The sequence below is a fragment of the Eumetopias jubatus genome, unplaced genomic scaffold, assembly GCF_037043125.1.
Source record: "Eumetopias jubatus isolate StellerSeaLion01/CBP00866 unplaced genomic scaffold, mEumJub1_p1.0 scaffold_10, whole genome shotgun sequence".
NCBI lineage: Eukaryota > Metazoa > Chordata > Mammalia > Carnivora > Otariidae > Eumetopias > Eumetopias jubatus.
The window spans coordinates 54493480-54517600 of NW_028274816.1; the positions used below are offsets into that span (position 1 = coordinate 54493480).

General features: G+C 51.4%; 1 protein-coding gene across 1 annotated transcript; it reads left to right on the top strand.

Moving 5' to 3' along the window:
- Positions 1-5818: 5818 nt before the first annotated feature.
- On the top strand, positions 5819-22617 carry CEACAM19 (CEA cell adhesion molecule 19). The gene is given in 10 exon segments (XM_028087877.1): positions 5819-5873; positions 6402-6434; positions 6437-6769; positions 16686-16833; positions 19893-19932; positions 19935-19972; positions 20385-20431; positions 21352-21437; positions 21725-21769; positions 22378-22617. Coding segments are annotated over 10 exon segments (1065 nt in total).
- Positions 22618-24121: the final 1504 nt, after the last annotated feature.

The following is a 24121-nucleotide window of genomic DNA, read 5'->3' on the forward strand; positions in this document are numbered from 1 at the left end:
TGAGACGTTACTTAGTATGGAAAAAATATATATTTGTTCTCTGTGCATTAATAACCTCACCTGACAAGCAATGCCATGGTTATCCTGGTAGGAGTGGTAGATAAGATATGTTCACTTATACAGCGAAAGGACTTTGTGGGTGTGATTAAGTTGACCTTGAGATGGGGAGCTTATTCTGGATGACCCGAGTGGGCCCAGTGTAATCACAGGGTTCTTTAAAGGGAAGAGGGAGGCAAGGACTTCAGAGGAGGGAGGGGGGAGCAGGAGGAGGAAAGGCACGTGATGGGCTGTATGCTAAGGAATGCTGGCAGCACCTCTAGAAGCTGGAAAGGCAGGGAACAGATTCTCGCCCCACCCAGAGCCTCTACAGGAACCAGCCCTGCTGACACCTTGATTTTAGCCCGGTAAGACTCTGGACTTCCGACCTCCGGAGCTGTAAGAGAAGAATTTTGTGTCTGAAGCCACTAAGCTTGTGGTAACACAATTCCCCCTCTAAAATGTACTATTTGGGGGGCGCGTGGGTGGCTCAGTCGTTGGGTGTCTGCCTTCGGCTCAGGTCCTGATCCCAGGGTCCTGGGATCGAGCCCCGCATCAGGCTCCCTGCTAAACAGGGAGCCTGCTTCTCCCTCTCCTATTCCCCCTGCTTGTGTGTGCGCACTTGCTCGCTCTCTGTCAAATAAATAAAATATTTAAAGAAAAAATTTTTAAGCCACATAGTACTCCACAGGGGGACATCCAGGACTTTTTCAACCAACCCCTTATTGGACAGGTGTTTGTAGTATTTCTGCCCCTTTACCATTACAGTGATGTAGTGAGTGGCCTTGTGCACTGTCACCCTCCCCCCAGGTCATGCTGACCCATGAGTGTAGGACACACTCCCGGAGATGAAATTGCTAGTCAAAGAGTATGTGCCCCTGTTGTTGCAATAGATACTGACAACTTGCCCCCATAGAAGTCTCTGTTCCCGGCAGTGATGGATGCGACCGCTTGTTTCAGTGAGGGAAGCATCTGTGGATTCCACAAGAGCCAGAGTCGAGAGTGGACCCTGAATTTTGGTGTAGGAGGGGCTGTATAAACTTCACACACGATTGAGAGAACCACGATCATCAATCCTGGACAAGGAAGGGGAGGGGGTCTGATGGAAAGACTAAAACAGCCCAAACCCTCCCTGGGCACCGCTCCGACTTGGAAGAAGAGGCGTTCCAAGCCGATACTATCCCACCTCGAGCAGCTTCAAGGTTCTGGAAACCTCTGGGTGGCAGACGGCTCGGGCTGAGGATCCTGGGCTATTGAAATCCGAGTGAAAAGGGGGTGACCCCGCAGTTTCACTTCTAGGCAGGTACCCAGAAAAATTGAAGCTAGGTCCTCAAATACCTGCACACGAATGTTCACAGCAGCACTGTTCCCAATGGCCAACAGGTGGAGACACCCCAAATGCCCGTCAACAGATGGATGGGAAACCAAATGTGATCTATTCACACAGTGGAATGTTATCCACGAGAAAAGGAGGGAAGCATGCACACACACTACAAGAGGAATCAACCCCGAAAGAGTGAAAGAAGCCAGACACGAAAGGCTGCAGAGTGTAGGATTCCATCTATAGGAACTGTTCAGAGCAGGCAAACCCGTGGAGACAGAAGAGAGATCAGTGGTTGCCAGGGCCTGGGGGAAGGAGGTGACAGGGAGTGACCACTTAATGGGTTCAAGGTTACCCTTTGGCATGATAAAAAAAAAATGGAAATAGGGGTGATGGTTGCACAATACTATGAATGTACTAAATGCCACTGAACTGCACACTTTAAAATGGTTAAAATGAGGGGCGCCTAGGTGGCTCAGTCGGTTAAGCATCTAACTCTTGGTTTTGGCTCAGGTCATGATCTCAGGGTCGTGAGATAGAGCTCCATGTGGGGCTCCCTGCTCAGTGGGGAGTCTGCTTGAGATTCTCTCCCTGTCCCTCTGCCCTTCCCCTCTCTCTCCCTCCCTCTAAAACTAAAAAATATAATGAATATAATATAAAATATGGTTAAAGTGATCAATTTTATGTGTTAGTTTTACCACAATTAAAACTTTAAAATTTTTATAGAAAAAAAAATGTTTCCATTTCCCAGCTCTTAGGGGCAGAATTTTTAGGAACCAATTAAATTCATGAAGTGAAGGATGGGTGAATTTTAAAGAAAAAAATAATATCTTAACTTTTTAAAAAGATTTTATTTATTTGTTAAAGAGAGCACACAAGCAGGGGGAGCAGCAGACAGAGGGAGAAGCAGGCTTCCCGCTGAGCAGGGAACCCAAGGCGGGGCTCGATCCCAGGACCCCGGGATCATGACCTGAGCTGAAGGCAGCCGCTTAACCAACTGAGCCACCGAGGCGTCCCCTATCCTAACTTTTAAAGAAAACAGTTATTTAATGCCCCCCGTTAAAGCACAATAAGGCCGACTTTCTTCAAGGGGAGGGGCCGTTCAATAGAACTACAGCAATGGGATCTTGTGGGGACTGGCAGGGGATTAGACTCAGCTCTGAACACAGCAGGGGCAAGTGAGACTTTATAACCAAGGAGCGGGGCGGGGGGGCAGCAGGAGGGACTTTACTAAGAGGTAACATCAGGGGTAAGGGGGATCCTGGCTAACCTGACCTGACAACATTCTTGCTGAAGGCAGGCCAGGGTGATCAGACATCACCCAGAGAGTGGGGGGTGGAGGGTGGGGGGTGGAGGATGAGTACCTAGTACTCCAGGTCTCTGTTCAGATGTCTCCTCCTCCAGGAAGCCTTCCCTGCCCCTCAGGCTGAGTGAGGCACCCCTTTGGGCTCTCCCGGCCCCCTGGGCTCCTGATCAGACGTGGAGAGCAAGCAGCTATGAAAGGTGGGTTAACTTTCCAGTTAAACTGACTTAGGAGGATACTTCCCAAAACTGGGCAAAACAGACAAGAACACAGAAGTCCAAAACTCAGGCTTCGTAGGAAGAGTGCACGGGGAGCCTAGGTCGAGTCCAGCCAATGAGAGAATCTCCATCAGTATATAAAAATGTGATGGTGAAGATGCTTCAGGCACCAAGAGCAGAGAGCGCCCTCTCTCTCCGACACTCCCCAGGCTGGAATTAAAAACAAGAAACCAAACTGTCTGTTTCTATTCCAGGCACCGTGTGTGGAGTTCAGCCCTGCTACTCTGCTGTTTGTTCCATTTTCCACCATACAGTGGCATCATCCTCAGGCTGGCGCCACGACGGCTGCTGCATTCCGGCCATTGCAACCAGACCCAGACCTGGAAAAACAGACCACCTTGTGCTGGGTGAACTTTCCCAGCAGCCTTCTCTCGGCTGTCATTGGCCGGCATCGCCCACTGCTCAACCAATCCCTAGCCAAAAGAAGGAGACTGCCAGGGAGGCTTTTGGACCAATCAGGACCTGTCCTCTGGGGCTGGAGAAAAACCCAGAGGAAGGCTGCCCAACGGATGACAGAAGTCTGGACCTCTGGTATTTATTAGCAGTGCCTCTCTCTGGGTAGTTGGAAGGTGGGTGAATTTTACTCTCTTCTTTTTGAGATCATCCTGTCTAAATTTCCTGATGAATGATGATTCCTAATGAATCAAAGTCATTATTTGAGACAGAGACAGACAGAAAGAGAGAGAAGCTTCAGCACCCGGAAAATTCAGAATAACTGGGTTTGCTTTATACGCTGCCTAGCACTGCTTACAGAGCCTTTGCTTCAGGGGGTTAGTGGTGATAATGCATCAGAATCCCTCTGACCCCCTAAACTCCACTCCTGCTGCACAACCAAATTCCTACCAGAATGAGGCTGGTTTGGGCAATTTTGTTGCTGCCCAAACTTGGAACTGTCTCCCCTAGGTGGCTCCACTTGGAAACAATGGCTGGGTTTGCAACAATCTCTCTCTCTCTCTCTCTCAAGCAGATAGAGGAAATTTCCAAACTACAGCCAGAAGGACTGAAGGTAAATCCCTGTGAACACTACAGTAAACATCGTACAAAACCTTACAGACATTAGGGACTTTTCAGGAGGTGGGGGATCAGTAACCCCTCCGGAGAAAATGCACTTCCCTTGAGCAGGGTGCCAGAGGGGCAGGGAGAATTCAGGAGGTACCTCAGGTCCAAAGACAAAGTCAGCGCTACCACCAGGAGACAGCTGTTGGGGCATGAGCATCTCCTTACCCCTCCCAGCAGCCCCGTGAGGTGGGGATGCTTGTCCCCATTCTCCAGAGGAGAGATGAAGTCATTTGCTACCAAGATCCCACAGCCAAGTGGTAGCACAGGCAGGCTAAGAGTCAGGCTCACCAGCTCACCGCACGGCTGGGCCGGGCTCTGCAATTGTTCCGCCCACCTGGGCCACGTCACCCCACCCCAAGGCAGATCAAAGTCAAGACTTCTATCTCACTCCAACCTGGGGACCCTGGTAAATGCCATCACCTCTGGCAATCTGGTGACATACCCAGGCAAACTGTTACTGACTTATGGCACCCCAACCTAGCATTCTTCCCATAGACCCGGAAACCTCCCACAGTGCTGCCCCCTTCAGATCCGTAGACAAGCGCTGTCCAACAGAGATTTCCGTGATGGTGAAGGAAATGTTCTGTAGCTGCGCTATCAAATGTGATAGCCACATGGGATAATTGATCACTTGAAAGCGACCAGGTCGAGAAACTAATTTTGAAGGCACTGAATTTTAATTAATTTAAGGGTCTACTTCAGTCACCTTAGGTGACTACTGTCTATAGTATTAGCACAACCCTGGACCCGCCATCACCTAGACCCTGTCCCAACAGAGCTCAAAATTCCAATTAATCCCTCCTTCTTCCCCAGCCTCACCCCCTCCTACCCAGTCCCCCCTCGGCCAGGATTTTTAGCCTCCAAGCCTTGCATGTGCTATTTACGATGCTTGGCAAACCTCATCCCCCGCCCCCACACCCCACCATCTCTCTCATTGCTACTCCTACTCCAGGTCTCTGTTCAGATGTCTCCTCCTCCAGGAAGCCTTCCCTGCCCCTCAGGCTGAGTGAGGCACCCCTTTGGGCTCTCCCGGCCCCCTGGGCTCCTCCATCCCACTGCTGATCACTGTGGATCATTGCCCTGGGGAATCAGTCTGCTCCCCCCAACACAGACACAGAACTGTGAGACCCGCTGTGGACTGAGGACAAAGCAAGAACTATCTCAATCACCACTGTGTCTGCAGCATCGTCCAGCACAGCGCTGAGCATAGGGAGTGTTGTTGGAGTGAATGAATGAATGAATGAATGGTGGATGCTTTTGAAAAACTGTGCTAAAAGCTTTAGAGTGAGCCAGCCACAGGTCAAGTCCCATCTCCACCTACTGGTAGACTTGCCTCCTTCCTCGAGCCTCTGTTTCCTCATCTGTGAACTGGACGCAGTTATGTGTGGGTGGATGTTGGATGAAGCAGTTGTGTTGGGCCTCCCTGTGGGGACCTGCCTGGCCCAGGGGGATGGCTCAAGCAGAGACTGCCACGACTCCCTCCCGTTGTGATTACTGCTGTTGTTCCTGACAGTCACACTGGGTGGGAAGAAGAAGTTGAAGGGGATTAGGGAGGAGGGGGGGTCGGGGGGGGAAAGTCCCAGAAGGTCCCCAGTCACCCTGGAAAACTGGTTCAACCAGTGTCTGCGCCCATCCCAGAGAGCACAGGTGAAACCTCTGAAGGCTGTGGAAAGGGGGTGCTGGGGATCAGCCAGCCTCAGCCACGTCTAGAAGGCACCCCCAGGACCCCCACTGAGCTGGCCTACTTCCGACAGCCAGGGCCCGGCCCTCCAGCCCCACTGGTGTCCGCAGTGGCCCCTTGGCATCTCCACGGACACCAAGATGGAGATTCCCGAGAAGGCCCAGTGCCACTTCTCAAAGGGCCTCCTGCTCTCAGGTAAGGGGGAGCACCCCAGGGCTGAGGGGGGAAGGTGGGACTCAGCCCAGGGGTTGAGGTCTCCTCTCGGAAGAAAGGAAAGATTGCCAGGGAAGATGAAATTATTAGAGTAAGATGGGGGGGGGGGCTGATTTGAGCTGTAGAATCACAGCCCCATAGCCAGTTATACCTATGGAATTTTAGATATACCATATATAATTGGTACTGTAGCACAAATAATATATATATCTGTAAGTATTGGTTAGATGGATGAACGAATAAATTCAGAGAGTCCAACTGTTTAGAGGCAGACCACACATCATCTCAGGGCAGAGAAATCTGCTGGACTAATGGGATGAGAAATCTGTGGCTTTCCTATCTGGGTTCCCACTCCTGAACCCAGGGCAGACATCACTCATCCATCCCAGCCCTGTTGCCGATGAACAGCGCTCAGAGTCCTTGTCCCCAGATGAGGACATAAAGGGAAGAAAATGCTTTGGTCCCTGCCCAACACTTCTGATCTCAGGCCACCCCTGTAACTCCCCACAGCCTCAATTCTGGCTCTCTGGATCCCCCAAAGCTCCGGGCTGCCCTCCACATCCAGAAGGTCCCAGAGCATCCTCAAAAGGACCAGAACCTTCTCCTGTCCGTCCAGGGCATCCCAGGCAACTTTCAGGACTTCAGCTGGTACCCGGGGGAGGATGCCAATGGCGGCACGATGTTATTCACCTCCTTCCCTGACCTCCAGCGGCCCCAGAGGGACGGCAGCGCCATGGGGCAACGTGACATCGTTGGCTTCCCCAATGGGTCCACGCTGCTGTACCGCATCCAGCCCACAGACAGCGGCACCTACCAGGTAGCTGTCACCATCAATCCTGACTGGACCACGAGGGCCAAGACCGAGGTCCAGGTGGACGGTGAGTGTTATGCCGCTGAGGGAGAAAGTGGGTAGGCTCATGCATGCACCCCAACACCTGCCATGGGTCAGGACCACTGCCCTATATTAACTCATTTGTATCTTTAAAAAACAAAACAAGCAAGCAAACAAAAAAGTAGGGGGGGCGCCTGGCTGGCTCAGTCGGAAGAGCATGCGACTCTTGGTCTCGGGGTCGTGAGTTTGAACTCCACATTGGGTACAGAGCTTACTTAAAAATAAATAAATAAACTTTAAAATTAAATGAGGGGTACCTGGGTGGCTCAGTCGGTTAAGTGTCTGACTTCAGCTCAGGTCATGATCTTGGGGTCCTGGGATGGAGTCCTGTGTCAGGCTCCCTGCTCAGCGGGGAGCCTGCTTCTCCCTCTGCCCCTCCCCCCACCTGTGCGTGTGTGTGCGCGTGGACACACACACTCTCTCTCTCTCTCAAATAAATAAAATCTTTAAAATTAAATTTTAAAACCCTATGAAATGTGATATGCCATTTACATCTCAATAGAGCTGGGGGAATAAAATAACTTCTCAACCCTCCCAGGCAGACTTGGTCATTAACCATCCATGTCCCCAGAGGACTCTGATCCTCCCATTACCTCTGTGATTTTCATAATGTGCTCTGATGCGTCACATTCCAAACATGTCTCACTGGGAGAGTAATTCTTCAAGGTGAGAGAGTGAAAACATACTTGTCCTTTTATCATCCAGCATCTACCACGGCGGGGAGTGGAGGGACACTCAGTTAATGTTTGTTGAATAAAGAAATAAATGAAAACTTTCTCTCTTTTTTTGAAGAGAGAGAGTTGGTGGGGGAGCCAGAGGGAGAGAGAAAATCTCAAGCAGAATGTGGAGACTGACTTGGGCTCGATCTCATGACCCTAAGATTATGACCTGAGCCGAAATCAAGAGTCAGACGCTTAACTGACCGAGCCACCCAGGCGCCCCTGAATGAAAACTCTCAAAACCCAAAACTCCATGAGGCAGGCCCCATTATTGTCTTCATTTTACAGTTAGGGAAACTAAGGCACAGAACATGGTATGGCTGGGATTTGATCCCACGAAGTCACAATATCAGAGCCTGGGAGCTTAACTACTTCCTCTCAAAGCAGAGAAAGAAGGAAAAAAAGTCTCCTTGCCTTCATTCATATGTGGGATGCCAATAACGAGCATGTAAATAATAAATTAAGATCATATTTCAGAGACATTAACAATAATAGTTATTGCTAACATTATTTGGTGTTTATTACATGCCTACTGTATGTATAACTCATTTACTCCTCACTGCTGCCCTGTGAGGTGGGTAATATTATTGGACTCATTTTACAGATGAGGAAACTGAGGCACAGAGAGCTTATAATTTCCCCAGTTAAAAAAAATTTAACAGGATGATATGATATGGGATGGGAGGTCATCAAGAAGGAGTGACATTTGAACAGAGGAAAGGAAGGGAGCCCGGAAGATTTCTAAGAGACAGAGTTCCTAGCAGAGGGAACCGCAAGCGCAAAGGCCCTGAGGTAAGACTAGCTTAGTGTGTTCAAGGCATATAGACAGAAGGATGCCATGGCTATAAAGCAGAGAGCAAGTTGGGTGTTAGGCGTTGAGGTCTGAGAGGCACACAGGGGCCGGGCTTGTTGGCTGTGGGGAGCTTGAAAGAAGCCACTAGAGGGTTTGAAACAGAAGAGTGATCTGATTCACAGTTTAACCCAGCCATGGTTAAGTGTGGGCTGAATTTCCATTCTATCCAGAAAGAAGCTGAGGCTCGGGTGGTTTAAGGCATGCCCCGAATATTGGGCATCCAGCCATCCAATCAGCAACGGCATTGGGATTCGAATGCAGGGCTGCCTGAATGAGACACAGAGCTGCCTCTGCAGACGCTGAGCTGCTCATTCACTTGTTCCTTCAGCAAAGCTTCCCCCAGTGCCTCTTTCTCAAGGTTGCCTCTGCGTCCAGACTGTACTGGGCAGTGCTGGGGACACAGTGCAGACTGAGGCTGCCCTGGCCCTGCCCTTCCAGGGCTCACAGCCCAGCGGGGGAGACTGATATTAACTAATAATCACATACACAAAATAGATCATTATGCACAGTGCAGGGACCATGAAGGAAAGGCACATACGGGGATGATGAGAGTGTAAATTGGGGGGCATAAGGGAGGTTGCCGTGGGAAGGTGATCCTTCAACAAAGCTTGAATGATGACTAGCAGTCCTAAGGAGAGGGGAAAGGAGCTTTGGGAGTTGTTTGGGCAGAGGACTTGGTCTGTGCAAAGGGCCTGTGGCAGGAAGCTGTAGGGCTCATGAACTGAGCTAGCAGGAGGCCAGCATGACTGAGGCAAAAGAACAGGAAGGGCATCCTCAGAGGCCAGAGCAGCAGGATGTATTCAAGCCAAGGCTCAGGTTGTAAGGACAGAAGCTCTCGGCAACTGACTCACAATGTAGGGAGCCTTGTAGGACCCCAGGGTAGCCCCTGGGATGTTGGCTCCAGGAGCCCTGGGTTCACAGCTGTCTCCTCCAAGCCTAGAATAGGGACAGACACACTGTTGCATAAATGAATGGGTGGGGAGCCCTTCAGAGCTGATGGGAAATAGAAGTTGTCAGAAAGGCAAGTGCCCCCTCCTCCTCCAGAGGGCGCCACCTCTGGCCTCATCTCGGCTCTCCGACTCCATTCTCCTCTTCATGACCAGGGATTCCTGCCAGGCCTGAACTGGGTGTCAGCCCAGGCTTCTTGGCATATTCTGAATCTCCTCTTTCAAAATGCAGAGACAGAAAGAAAGACAGCTGGAGAGACAGACAGACAGACCAAGATAGAATCTCGTTGGTCTGGGGCGCCAAAGTGGCTCAGTCAGTTGAGCGTTCGACTCTTGGTTTCAGCTCAGGTCATAATCTCGGGGTTGTGGGATTAGCCCCCTACATAGGGCTCCAGGCTCGGCGGGGAGTCTACTTGTCCCTCTCTCTCTGCTCCCTGCCCCCCGCCCCGCGCTCGTGCTCTCTCTCAAGTAAATGAATAAATAAAATCTTTAATAATAATAATAATAATAATAATAATCTGGTTAGTCCAACCTGGCCTGTGGTTTCCTTCGCCTTGAGTGAAGGGTCCACCCCTTGTCCAAGGGGGTGGGATCACGTAGGTCAAACAAGATGGGGAGCCATATGCCAGGGATCAGGGCAGGGAAGATGAGCAAGGACTCAACACCTGCTCTCCTCATAATAATCATAACATATATATCTATTATGGTTTTGTTCACCACTGAACCCCCAGTGCAGAGCGGTGCTTAGCACACATTAGGTACTCCATAAATACTTGTAATTCCTTCTCCCATCTGTGAGCACTTACTGTATGCCAGGCACCTCCAAGCCAAGCACTTTGCTGACCTCACTTCATTGCATTCCCACAAGACCCCCATCAGGCCCTGGGATGATCCCCATTTTAGAGAGGGGCAAACAAACAGAGACCCAGAGGGCCCACCACCACGCAGCTGGGGAAGGCAGGAACCGAGGCCCCCGCTAGGTCTGAGTCCATGTCCCTGGCCCTCTGCCACCTGGCTTTTTCCCAGCCCCAGTGGAATCCACTCCCTCATGGGAAATGCCTTGGCTTCCCAAAGGCTGAACACAGGGAGCAGGGAAGCAAAATGATTCAGCAAAAGGAAGAGCAAAGGAAAAGGCGGAGGGGATGAGGCATAGGGTTGGGCACGTCCTCATGTCAGGTTGGGTCACCTCAGCAGCCAGGGCATTTCTATTTGAGGACAGCTTTGGCCCCAAATCCAGCCCCTGGCAGTGGGGAGGCAAGGGGGTGGGGATGGACTTGGCTGGGAGCTCTTCCTGTGTCCCGAGTAATTCCCACGCTTTACCTGTCTCAATCATGAAGGGATTTGGTATGCCTTTAGTGGCTGCAACAGAAGCCAACCCCAGCAGGCATGTACAGAAAAGGGCTTAATGAAGGGTATCACAGGCTCGCAGGACCCCAAGGAGGCTGGGAACCAGAAACAAGATGCAAACTACTTGCAGAATTCTCCTGCCAAAGCCAGCATTGCCCAAATGTCAGCCCTGGGTCCAGAACACCTGCCTGGGCACTGGGAAGCTGCATTCATTCAACAAACATCTCTTGAGCACTCCTGTGTGCCAGGCACTGAGTGTACAGAAGGAACAGACAGAGATCTCTGCCCTCCCTCGTGGAGTTTATCTGTTGGTGGGCATGTCCCTGACTGGGGACCTGGGTCACATGACACTGCCCCATGGAAAAAGAAGCTAAGAAAGCCAGTCTCTGGCAGAACTCCCAAAGGGGAGGATTCACAGCTCAGGGCAGAAAACACAAGAAAGGCCCAGGACACATAGGTCCCCTGTGTACCGATGAGGAAACAGAGGCTCAGAGAGGTCCCACAGCCAGTAAGCAGCCCAAACCAGGCTTGGAAGCCAGAGCGGGATCACGGTCATTGACAGCTGGTGTCTGTTCTCCTGTAAATCCAGTGGTGGAGACTTGGGGGCCTTCAAGCAATCCTGTGTGGGTTCCCCAAAGCCTTCTGGGCCCTCTGACACCCAAGGCAGTTAATTACAAGCCCAGCACCCCTTTACTGAATATGTGCACAGTGCTTCACACACATTTCTCCTTTGTGTCCTCCCTGCCATGGCAAGATGATCCCTGTTACACAGTTGGAGAAACTGAGGCACAGGGAGTTTAAGTAACTGGCCCAGGTCACTCAGCTAAGGGGCAACAGGTGCAGGACTTGAACTCTGGCCTGTGGGCTCCAGAGCCCACACTTTTAGGACTTTATTCTGCCTCATCATTAACAACCACTAACTGGCTGGTGTCATGGGTTTATGTGACCTTTAGTCAAATGGCCAAACCTTTCAGAGCCTCTGTTCCCCCCAAATATCTGTAAGATGGGGGCAATCATACCTCCCACCATGGATCGTTGTGAGGACTGGCTGGCAAATCCATGTGAAGCTGTGGAAATCAACCACGTCCAGCCAATGAGAAAAGCAAAGGCCATTTACTCAGAGGTTGCTGGAGTAAGGGAGTCAGCCCCTGTCACTTGCATCTGGGCAGAGATTCAAAGGCAGGCAGAAGGATGGGAAAGCTTCAGAGTGGAAAAAAGAGAAGGCTTCAGCTGTGCCCTGATTGGAGGTTGTCGGCACAGGGAAGCTGGAGGCGACTGGTTAGGGTGCATGTTTGGCTTTCTTAGGAGCTGGTCCTAAGTTAGAAGCAGGGACAAGAATCAGGGAAGCTGTTGGTTATTAATCAAGTCCTGGCCATTTAGGGTCAGTCCTTACAGAAGTTACCGTTTGTCTTCCTGGATTGTCACTGGAGATAGCAATCTGGCTTCCTGCAAGTCTGACTCAAAGCAGATTGGCGTCATGGGCTGTTTGTAAGACGGTTGGTCTTCTAGGCAGGTTGGTCTTCACTGCAGGTTGTGGATTGGAATTCTATTTTTATATACAGTCTGACCATTGTCCACTTTTATAATGGTCTCTCAAAGCACTTTTTCAGATGTGCTTGTATCTACTCAAAAATACACATGGATAAATCTGACCCACAGAAGAAGACCCAGATGATTCTTTGTTGGTAGAACTGAGGATAGATGATCCCAGTGCCCAGTAAAGAGAAAAGCCAAAAGGAAAACTTTCAGTCCTGAAAGAAGAAACAGAATATGGGGCTCTGTTCTAGTTACTTCTTGGTGCAGAACAAATTCAGGGTATAGACCAGCAACCATTTTATTATGTTCATGATTTCTGGGATCAGGAATTCAGACAGGGCACAAGACAGATGGCTTGTCTACTTCATGATGTCTGGGGCTTCAGATGAGAAGACTCAAAAGGCTGAGACTGGCTCAAATGCTGGAGGCTGGAATCATTCAGAGGTGTCTTCACTCAGATATGTGGAGGCTTGCCCTGGCTGTCAGCTGGAAACTTAGCTGGGGCTATCCACCAGATCTTTGTCAGGTGCTCTTGCCAATGTGACTGCTTGGGCTTCCTCACAACATGGAGACTGGATTCTTGGGGAGGGCCAAGTGGAGAGCACGTGTTCCAAAAGACCAAGGTAGAAACTCCATGGCTTCTTCTGACCTAGCCTTGGAAGTCACAGAGCATCACTTACATTGTATTCTTTTGATTACAACTAAGCCACTAAGATTAGTCAAAATTCAAGGGAGGGGTAATTAGATCCTTCTACTAGATAAGAGAATGGCAAGATCATATCACAGAAGAGATCCTGTCGCAATCGACTTTGAAAAAGACAGTGATTCACAGGCTCCCTCTTTTCAAGTTCACTGTCTATGATAAAAGGCAGAAAATATAACAGGCTCTAAAAAGAGGACACTTAATCATGTGATTCAGGCAGGGTTCTTGCTACAGCAACAGAAACTGCTTCTCGCTGATTTAAGCAGAAAAGAAATTGATTCAAGGATCCTGAACAGCCCAGAGATTCTCCAGGATAGCAGGGAACCAAGCTTGGGCGGTGTTGTGTGTTGAATGTTGTCCCCTCAAAAAAAGACACTGAGTCCGAACCCTCAGTACATCAGAATATAACCTTACTTAGAAATAGCATCTTTATAGAGGAAATCAAGTTAAAATGAGATCACTAGGCTCAACTCTCATCCAATATGACTGGTATCCTTATAAAATGGGGAAATTCAGACACAGAATGTTGTATGTAAACTTGCCTGGGGTTCCAGTGTTAGCAGCGATGTTCAACACCATGCTCTAAAGGCACCTTTGAACGAGCTAGAAGGCTGCAAAGGAGGCTGGGAAATGTCTGTATTTCTGCCCAGCTCAAGTTCAGGGAGACATGATTAATGCCTTCAAGGTAGCAAGATGGACGGCATGGTTCCCAAGCCTCTAGCTTCCAGCTTCCAGAACAAGAGATCCCTTCTCCTACGCGCTTTGAACCACACCCCTTCACTTCACTCTGATTGGACCAACCTGAACGAATCAGGAAGGCCAAAGGAATGCAGCATGCTGATTGGCTTAGGTCTGAAAGGCGGCCCTTCCTGATGCAGTCAGTGTGACAAGGCAATAAGCTAAGGGAGCTCACCCCGGAGCTGAAGGCGGGATCCATCCCTCCTGAAAGTCTGGAGGCTTCACAATGGTGGAGGGATGGAAGGAGCTGAGGAGACACCTACATGTCTGTAGCTGAGGCACAGGGGTGCAGAAGCACCTGGCTCCTGGGATCCCAAACAGACCAGGTTTGGCCATTTTGCAGACAAAATCCAAAGGCAGAGAGAGGAGGGGTGGTGAATCAAGAAAGGGATTGAAGTGAAGCCAACCCTGGGAAGACAGCGGACTAGCATCCCAAAGACTGCCTCCAAAGTGCTGAAAGTACTTCTAGGTTTATATTAGGAAACTGTGGGACACAGGTCAGCGGATACATGCAGACGGGCAGTAAAGGTCGTCAGGTCAGTCATTGTCTTGGGGTCAGTCGGGAGGGGTCTTGCTGCTCGAGGGGGTAGTTTCGGCTCCCATCACGGGATGCCTTGCACACAGCATCTTTTCCATGAGTTAAGAGACAAGCTGGAAAGAAGAACTTAATAATTAGCAAGTACGGACGGAGGTCAGAATGGAGGTGACTGAGTGCTCTTTTTTTAAAGATTTATTTATTTTTAAGATTTATTTATTTAACCCCCAAGCACGGGGAGGGGCAAAGGGAGAGAGAGAGACTATCAAGCAGACCCCCTGCTGAGCGGGGAGCCTAGCTCAGGGCTCGATCTCATGAGCCTGAGATAGTGACCTGAGTCAAAATCAAGAGTCAATGCTTAACCCACAGAGCCACCCAGGCGCCCCTGAAGTGTTCTTTCATGTCCCGTCTACCAACATGAATCAACTAATTGCATAATTAAGCAAGTAAGCTATGAAGGAAATGCCTATCAGGCACCTCCTTGGCCTGGGATTGTCAGAGAAGGCTTCCCTCCCAGAGGGAGCTGGGAATGAAAAAGTGAGCAGGAGTTATATGTAGTGTGTGGAGAAGAGCATGCCAGGCAGAGGGAACAGCATGGGCAAAGGCTGGGCAGCCCAGAGAGTGAGGAAGAGAGCTGTGGGTGACGGAACTGCATGGGTGGATGGGGCAGCAGGGGCCAGAGTGAGCAGATCCAGGAGAAGGGGCTCTGGATGCTGTAAGAAGACAGGGCAACAGGGTCAGGGTGGGAAGGACAGGAAGTGGGGGCGGGGGGATCCTTGAGTCAGCTGACCTGGCCTCGGCCCCACCCCACCTCCTGAGTCACTCACAGAAGCCACTGAATTTCCACTTGCTGTTGTGGGGATTCAAAAAGGTAGAAGATGGGGGCACCTGGCGGGCTCAGTCGGTAAAGCATGTGACTCTTGATCTCCCGGTCTTGAGTTCAAGCCCCATGGTGGGTGCGAAGCCGACTTAAAAATAAATAAATAATTAAAAGATAGAAGGTGCAAAATTGTTAATTTCCAGTGTCTGGAAGAGGAGCTGCCTTCCGTCCTCTGCCCATGTGCAACCCCTCTGGGCCTTGGTGCGCACATCTGCAAAATGGGCCTGACTTAGCCACCTCCCCAGGCTGTGGGGGCAACGACCACATATGCCCAGGCATGGCCTATCCTCTTCCCCCCAGTGAGAAGAATACATTTTAAAATGGATTTCGGGATGTGCCTGGATGGCTCAGTCGTTAACCGTCTGCCTTCAGCCCAGGTCATGATCCCAGGGTCCTGGGATCGAGCCCCACATCGGGCTCCCTTCTCTGCAGGAAGCCTGCTTCTCCCTCTCCCACTTCCCCTGCTTGTGTTCCCTCTCTCGCTGTCTCTCTGTCAAATAAATAAATAAAATCTTTGAAAATAAATAAATAAAATGGGTTTTGGACACTTTGAACAGATAAACTTTTAGGGAAATGAATGAAATAAGCAAATATTGATTGATTTACACACACACACAAATATATATATGTATACATACGTATATATGGTGACACTCCAGTCCGTTTGGAAATAATGGTCTTCACTCCAGTCATGCAGAGCCTGATACAGTTCCTTCCCATCCTTGAAGGGCTCCTGAGACACAGGCCCCTCTTTTGGAAGCCACACAGAGCAATCATTTGGAGCTCAGGTGGCCCAAGTGTAATCCCAGCACTGCACCTTCTGTGAGCCCTTGGGCAGGTTAGCTCACCTCTCTGTGCCTCAGTTTACTCACCTTAAAATGGCACAGATCCTACTTTGTTGGATAATTGAAAGAACTGTGTGTGTGTGTGTGTGTGTGTGTGTGTGTGTGTGTGTGTATAAACTCATTCAATCTTCACAACAACCCTACAAGGTAGATACTCTTATTGTCCCCATTTCACAAACGGGAAGAGGCACAGAGAGGTTGAGTAATCTGCTCAAAGACTTGAACCCCCAGCATTCTGACCTCAGAGTCTATGAGCTTACCTGCCAAGAAGGGCTGGGATATAACAGGTGTTCAGCTTGATATTAAAGGCTGGAGGTCCTCATGGTGGGGGTAGGAAGTCAGGTAGGCTTCATCCCAAACCTGACAGGTAGTGTTTCAGAACCCCATGCATCAAGACCGTATGTCCCGCACAAAACAGGGCCCAGAACTGCATTCTTTCCCTTAAAGGATGGAGGTGTCAATCAATTGAGGCGAGAAAAAGCAGGCAGGTGGATTGTGGTGGGGGAGTGGGTCAGGAGGTAGGTTTTAGATGTGCTGAAGATGGTAGGAAATCTTAGGAAAGCAGATTTCGAGGTGGGGTGAGCCGAGGAGTTCCATCCAGGGATATTGAGTTTTATGTGCAGCAGAATCAACTGGACAGTTGGATACTCAGCTCTGAAAAGCAGGAGAAAGCTCTGGGTGGGGGAAAGGAAACTGCACATCAGTGCTCTATGGACAGTCACTGATGCAGGGGTGAGAGGAGTGGGGAGATCCTTCCAGGACATCTCACAGACCTCTCTTTCTCTCTCATACCCCTCAGAAAAGCTGAAGGAGCTGCCCATTACACACCTGCCGCTGAGTGCTGGGATCATGGCTGCCATCATAATTGGGTTCCTTGCTGCTGGGTCCCTCTTTGTCGGGTGCATTGCCCATCTCCTGTCAAGAGGCTGGAGGGGCCAGAGCCACAGGTACAGGTGCCCCAGGCCTGTCTCTCCTTCCCTCTTTCTTCTTCCCCACCCCTTAGGTCCCACTGATTGATTCTTCCATGATTCATGTCATCGGACTCATACACAATCTCATCAAATCTTGGAACTCTTGAGGTGAAAACGACCTTTCTATCCTGTATTAGACCGAATTCTGCACTGCAAGAGACAGAAACCCTATCTTTGAACGGGCTTACAAAAAATTAGAAAATTTTTTGGTCCTGCATGAGCTTCAGGTATGGCTGGATCCAGGGACTTGATTTTGTCAAGAGACTCCTCCATACACCTCTCAACTCTGCTTTTCTCTGTGGTGGCTTCATTCTCAGTCAGGACCTCCCCTTGTGGTGTGATAAGATAGCTCCTAGGGGCTCCAGGCTTATATCCCACCAGCTCAGCAGCCACAGAGGGAAGACCACACCTGGCTCCTGACACCTCCAACAAAAACCCCAGGGCTGCTTCTCACTGGCTTAACTCAAATCACATGTCCTTACATGGACCAACCGCTATGGCCAGGTGCTGGAATATCCTGATTGGCCAAACCTGGGCTATTTGCACAGCTCTGGAGTCAGAGAACAACCCAGCCCCACATGACTAAATGGATTCAGGGTGGGGAGGGTTCCCCGCCCACCCCACCCCCAGACCCAAAGGTGGGGGCGCGGGGAACAGACCCTATTGCCAAAGAAGCGGAGTGGATGGTGGGCAGGCAAAGGCATCAGATGGTGCCTACTTCTGTATGGGGGGGAGAGGCAGGGGCCTATTTTTCCAGGAAACAGTCTATTCGTGGAAAATTCCTTCCTCATGAGATCAGCCTCTTCAGAACTTTGTCTCCTGACTTTGGTTCTGAGCTGCTTGCAAATATGTAGTTTTTCTGCTCTCCCTAATCCCTGGGAAATGAAGGCAGCAACCTTTTCTCCTCCACCTCCTCCTTCAGTTTTGCAACTTTTCTATAAGTTTGAAATATTTCCAAAGAGAAATTCCTCTTCCTATTCTCTCCCTTAGGTGCTGTGGTCTCTTGATCTCTTTCTCCCAACACGCTCCCATTTAGGGGTGGAGAACAGCTTTCACTTCCTACTGTGTACCCTAGAGAGCTTGGTGGAAAGGGAGTTGGAGGTGGTGTCTGAGTGCAGTGGGAACGGATGCTGTGATTGATTAATCATGTCTGCCACAGGAGTTGGAGGTGGTGTCTGAGTACAGTGGGTACGGATGCTATGATTGATTAATCATGTCTGCCACAGTTGTAACAGGGGTATTGGAAGCACCTAAGCCATCCCTGTTAGCCCTCCTTCTTAGCTTGCAGGTGGTATGAAAAGAGGCAATGCTGGTCCATAACCCTCCTGGGGGCTTCCCAGGTGTAGTCTGAAACCAGCCCCCAAACACAGAGGGGAGGGAGAGACCAAGGAAAGAGGCAGGCCCCTCCAGGTTGGCATGTGGCAGTTTCAATAAGCAAAGGGAACTTATATACGAGGCTTGTCTCCGGGGGCAGCAAGATGAATGGATCCCCACACCGACCCTCCAAATCTTACAAGTTTATAAAGAAGCCCCAACTGGGCTCAGCCAGGCACACCATGCAGATGTCCTCAGCATCATACACCATCTCAAGGCCACGTCCTTGGAACAGCCTCTGGGAGCGGAAAAGGCAGGTAGAACCCACACTCCAGGGACAGGGGAGGGGGTGAGAAGCTTCCGAGTGCCCGTGTCTGGCTCACGGGTCAATCAGGGGTCACATCTTTTTCATGCCCGTCCCCCAAAACGATGGGGCAGATTTGGCCCTCGGTGGGTAGTTTGCCGTGGTCTCTGGAGACATGAAATCATTTGCCAAATGGCTTAGAACTGGCCTGTGAGTGGCAGCAGGTCCCTGAGCTGGGAACCCACACCTGAGTGACTTGTAAGCTCCAGAACCAAAACTGGAATCCACTCGTCCAGACCCGCTGGCCGGCTTTCCTTCTGCTACTGCCAGTGATTCTCAGAGAATCTCACAGATCCTCAAAGTGCTGGCAGGGCCAGAGGCAACTTGATGTAGGATTCTGGGCCGTAGTATTAAAAATAAAAATAAAAAAGTAAAAATAAACCAAAAAAACGCAAAGTGAAAATATTTCAATAGATGGAAATGTTTACAAATGAAGGGCCGTGATGCATGCACCTTACCCTCAGATGGTTCAGGAAAACAAAATATGCATGGGAGAAACAGAAGGAGAAAGAGAGCAGACACTGAAGCAAAGGGAATAAAAACAATTGTTTGATATGAGGAAAAATTACACAGATGTTCTTTGTGCCATTTTTGCAACTTTTCTGTACGTCTGAAATATTTCTAAAGAGAAATTCCTTTTCCTGTTCTCTTTGTAGCATTCTGACTATGGCAAGAGAATATCTCACTCTGGTTCTAGTCAGACTCTAACGCCCTTCTAACACACGGTACCTTTTCCCAAGAGAAAACTAACAACCCTACCGAGCCACAGATTTAACCCATTGTTTGGCCTTCCTTCATTTTCCCCGTCACTTTCTACTTATGTCCGGTTTCATTACAATATGGCAGCATCCGACTGTGTCCCGCTTCCGCTCCCACCCCCACAGTCTGTTCCCCATTCAGCAGCCAGAAAGATCCTGTGAAAATCAGTCAGCTTAGGTCCCTCAGAGTCGAGGCCAAAGTCCTCACCATGGACACAAGACGGAGCTTGACCTGCTGCCTCCCTCTGACCTCACCTCCAGCCCCTCTCCCCTTTACACTCTCTGCCCCAGCCATACTCCTCTCTTTGCTGTTCCTGTTCCTGCCCCAGGGCCTTTGCACATGCTGTTAGAGGTCTCTTCCCATGATTTCTGCAAAGCTGGTCTCCTTGCCTGCATCAGGCCTTTGCTCAAGTGTCGCCTTCTCTGTGAGGCACCCCCACACCATCCTACTTCAAATTGCACTCACACACCCCCTCCACCCTCTGCCCCTTTTCATCTTCATTTTCCTATAGGACTTTTCACTCCCTGACATTCTCCTGTCAGTCATCTATTGGATCTCTCTCTCTCTCTCTCTCTCCCCCCCCCCCCCCCGCTGCTAGAGTGCCCACTCCAGGAGGCCAGGGGTCTTTGTCTTGTTCCCAGCTGTGTCCCCAGTGGCTTCAACAGGACCCAGCCCATGGTCCATGTTCCGTAAATATGTGTTTAGTGAAATAATGAATTTGCTGCAGTGATGTCAAGTGTACTTTCTAAATAAAGGTATTCAAATGAGCTGAATCAAAGAGAAATATTAAGGAAATCGTGAAACAGGTGGATGGAGCAGAATCATCTAGATGATCTGCCTAAATAGTGACATTGGGGAAACGTTACTCACTGGCATACAGTGGCGGCTGGGGAAACTGAGGAAGGGCTCTGTGGCTGGACATTATGGGAGAAGAGGCGGGGATGGGGCAGGTCTTGTCCTAGCTCACTCTGAATCAGGGATCATCTCTCTCTCTCTGATGGACTGATGGGCTTTCCAGTTTCTCTGAGTCTCTCTCCACCCACCTGAGTGGCTTACTACCCTAATATTGGTTCTCTCCATATGTCCCCAGGATGACACCCACAGAGAAGCCAGAGGTGCACCCCAATCACAATGCCGGTAAGGCAGAGGTCCCTGTGGCTAAAGGCCCTCCTCCAGGCTCCTTCCTCTTTTCCCCACCAGCCACACACACCCTCGCCCTCCCCCACTAGGGGTCTCCCAATCACTTGCCCCACCCAGACCTCTCTGGGGCCCCCCAGACTCAGCCCACAGGCTCTGAGGACAACAGCACTCACGCCAAAACTGCTTTTCCTCCTCTTCTCAGTGCCTGGCACCCCCAGTCCCGGTGGTTCCACTCCCGGGTCCCCCCACACCCAACTCCTTGCTGGGCTCCCCACCTCCAGGCTGGCCTCCACCCCATCCCCAGGCAGAGTGCTTCTAGAACTCTCACCCTGTCACTCCTCTGCTCAGAGACCCTCCATAGCTCCCCAGGGTCCTGAGGACAAAGTCAGCCTCCTTAATGTGGCTCTCTAGATTCCCATAAACTGGTCCCCACTGTCTTTCCTGGCTTCATTTCCCACATGTAACAATCCCATCCTCAAAAACAAAACAATATAAAATAAACTACATATAATCCAGACAGACCAAATATATCACAGCTCCTCAAACATGGCAGGCTATCTCCTGCCAGCCACTCCCTCCAGCATTTGCATAGTTCTCACTTCTCTTTCCAGTCTCAGATGTCCCCTCCTCCAGGAAGCCCTCCCTGAATCCCCTCCAGGAGCCCTCTGGGCTCCCCCACTCAGCCCTACCCCCTCTGGGTCATCCCTATCTGGGGACAGATCTGTCTCCCCCACGGGACTGTGAGACCTGGGAGGCCGGGGCCAGCGCTGCCTCAGTCTCGGCTGTGTCCCCAACATAGGGCTGGGCAAGGAGAGGGACTTGCACAAATGTTAGCTGAATAAAATGACCACTGACAGCAGGTAGCATGGGCCTGTGGGCCACGCGTCAGCCAGTTCCCCCCTTGCCCTCTGCTTCAGGTGACCAGAACATCTATGAAGTGATGCCGTCTCCAACCCTCCTGGTATCTCCCCCCGGTGACCCGAGGTCCGTGAACACCTCCATGGTGAGTTCCACCCCCTCCCCCAAAGCCCCACCTGCCGCTTCCCCAGGAGTTTGCTGTGGCGCCGGCACCTTGTCCCCACACTGCACGAATGCGACTCACCCTGGGATGCTCCCTACTTTAAAACCACCAGGAAAAGAGACTGGAAGGACAAAACATGAGGAGCATTAGTCTCTGGGGCGATGGGGACTTGGGACTGGGAAGCCAGGTCTGTCCTCAGAGCAAAGGTCCAAGGTAGGAGGGTGTCAGGGCGCCGGGGGGCCTGGCTCACCTGTGCTCTTCCCTCACAGCCCCTGCCCCAGCAGCAGCCAGAGCCGGAGAACCACCCCTACCGGGTGTGTGGAGCCGGGATGCGGGAGGGGGTCTCGACGGTGGGGGCAGGGCGGTGGGCATCCTCACCGACGATCCACCCATTCCCCGAGCTGTAGCTCCCACGGAGGCACAGCACAGTCTCTCCCCTCCTGGGGTTGTACCTTCCTCCTTCTTAGAAGGATTCCAAGGCTGCAGGTCCCAGCCCGTCTCCATCCCCTTCTGTCTGCCCCTGGATCTCTGTGTCCATGTGTCTGTCTCTGTTTCTCTGCATTTCTCTACACCGCTCGGGGCATCTCCTGCTCTTGCTGTCATTCTCTGGCTCCCCATGTCCTTTCATCTTTCCCTCTCTCTCTCTGTCTCTTCACCCATCTTTATTTCTTGATGTCTCTCTCACTCTCTCTCCTCCTCTGGGCTCCTGCCCGTCCTCGCTCTCCATTCCCATCGCTCTGTGTCCACCCCTTTCTCTGGCCCTCCCGATCCCTGGTGCTTCCTGCCTCTGCACGCCTCTCTCCTTCCACCATTCTCTCCGGGTGTGTTCTCCACCCCATCCCTCAGCCTCTGCCTGGCTCCCCCGACCCTGACCCCGACCCCGACCCCCACCCACAATCCCTCTCTTCCCCGCCCCCCCCAGGACTTGCTGAACCCTGCCCCTGCCCCTTACTGCCAACTCATGCCGACCCCCCGAAGAGGCCCCTGGAAGAGCAAAAGCCTCAGCCCTCCCCTGGGGGCCTGGGGCCCACAGAGAAGCCACACCAGAGACCCCACAGCACCAGGCCACCACAGCCAGAGGCCGACAAGGTGGACTCAAATGAAGACTCAGCACAGGATCAGGCATGGGCAAGAGATCATGATGGGCCCAGTGCCTCTCTGACCCTCTGAGTATATAACCCGCCCTCAACTCTGGTCTGTCCAGCAAGCTGGCCTGGGCCTCGTGCCTGGGAAAGCTCTTGCCTTCTCCTAACCCAAAGTATGCCCTCACACACACTGGATATTTGGGGGTGAGGAGAGTGGTCTCAGGCCTGCCTCAAGCCAGACCTCACAGGCTCCTACTCGCTGGGCTTCTACCTGTCGGCCCACAATGCCCCACCCCTGCTCCCTGCTTGTCCTTGGAGCCCCTTCCCCTGGGAGTGCAGAGGGACTGTGATTTTAAATAGGAAGGGCAGAGAAGGCCTTGCAGAGAAGGTGATGATGAACAAAGACCTAAAGGCCTCGGAGAAAGAGAGGAAGCCACGCAGGGATCTGGAGGGAGAGCATTCCAGGCAGAGGAAGCAGCAAGTGCAAAGGCCCTGAGGCAGGAGTATGCCTGGGGAGTTCAAGGAGCAGCAAGAGGCCAGGGTGGTGGGAGTGCAGGAAGGAAGGGGGAAAGGGTGGGAGGTGAGGTCAGGGAGATGGGGAGCAGCAGATAGTTCAGGGCACAGAATCGCCCCACGTAAGGCACAGCAGACTGTCGCTTTTGCTCTGGGAGCTGAAACTAAAGACAGTGTGGCCGGGGACGCCTGGGTGGCTCAGTCGGTTAAGCGTCTGCCTTCGGCTCAGGTCATGATCGAGCCCCCACATCGGGCTCCCGGCTCAGCGGGGAGTTTGCTTCTCCCTCTGCCTGCCCCGCCCCCCCACCCCCGCTTGTGCTCTTTCTCTCTCTCTCTCTCTGACAAATAAATTAATAAAATCTTTTTAAAAAGACCATGTGGCAGGCTGAATAAAGCTGTGTATGTGCTAATGCCCTGTGAATGTTACCTTACACGGCAGAAGGGACTGAGCAGGTGTGACTGGTGAAGGATCCTGAGATGGGGAGATTATCCCGGATGACCCCTCTGGGCCTGAAATATAATCACAAGGGCCTTTGTGAAAGGGACCCGGGGGGAGAGAAGCAGCTGTAAGAAAGGAGACAGAGACTGGAGTGATACTGGACTCTAAAGATGGAGGAAGGGCCCCAAAGCCAAGGCCCCACGGAGTCAGAGTGACGTGATGGGAGAAAGACTTCACGGGCCCTGGCTGGCGTGGAAGACAGAAAGAAGCCACGAGCAGAGCCCAGAAGCTGGAAAGGACAAGAGCCCAGATGCTCCCGCAGAACCTCCAGAAGGCGACCCAGCCCCGCCGACACCTTGATTTTGGCCCCGGGAGACCCATTAAGGACTTCGGACCTCCCGAACCGGAAGCGAATAAATTCCTGTTGTTTTAAGCCACTACACACTTGTGGGAACTTGTTACAGCTGCCACGGGAAATTCATGTAGGGGATGAGGACGAATTCGAAGGAAGGGAAGTTGCATCTCCTGCTGACTCAATACGCCAATACTCTGGGGATGTTGAAATCCCCAGACCTCTCAGGACACCCTCATCTCCTGCTTCTGAGAAGGTCAAGGCACGGGCAGGGTCG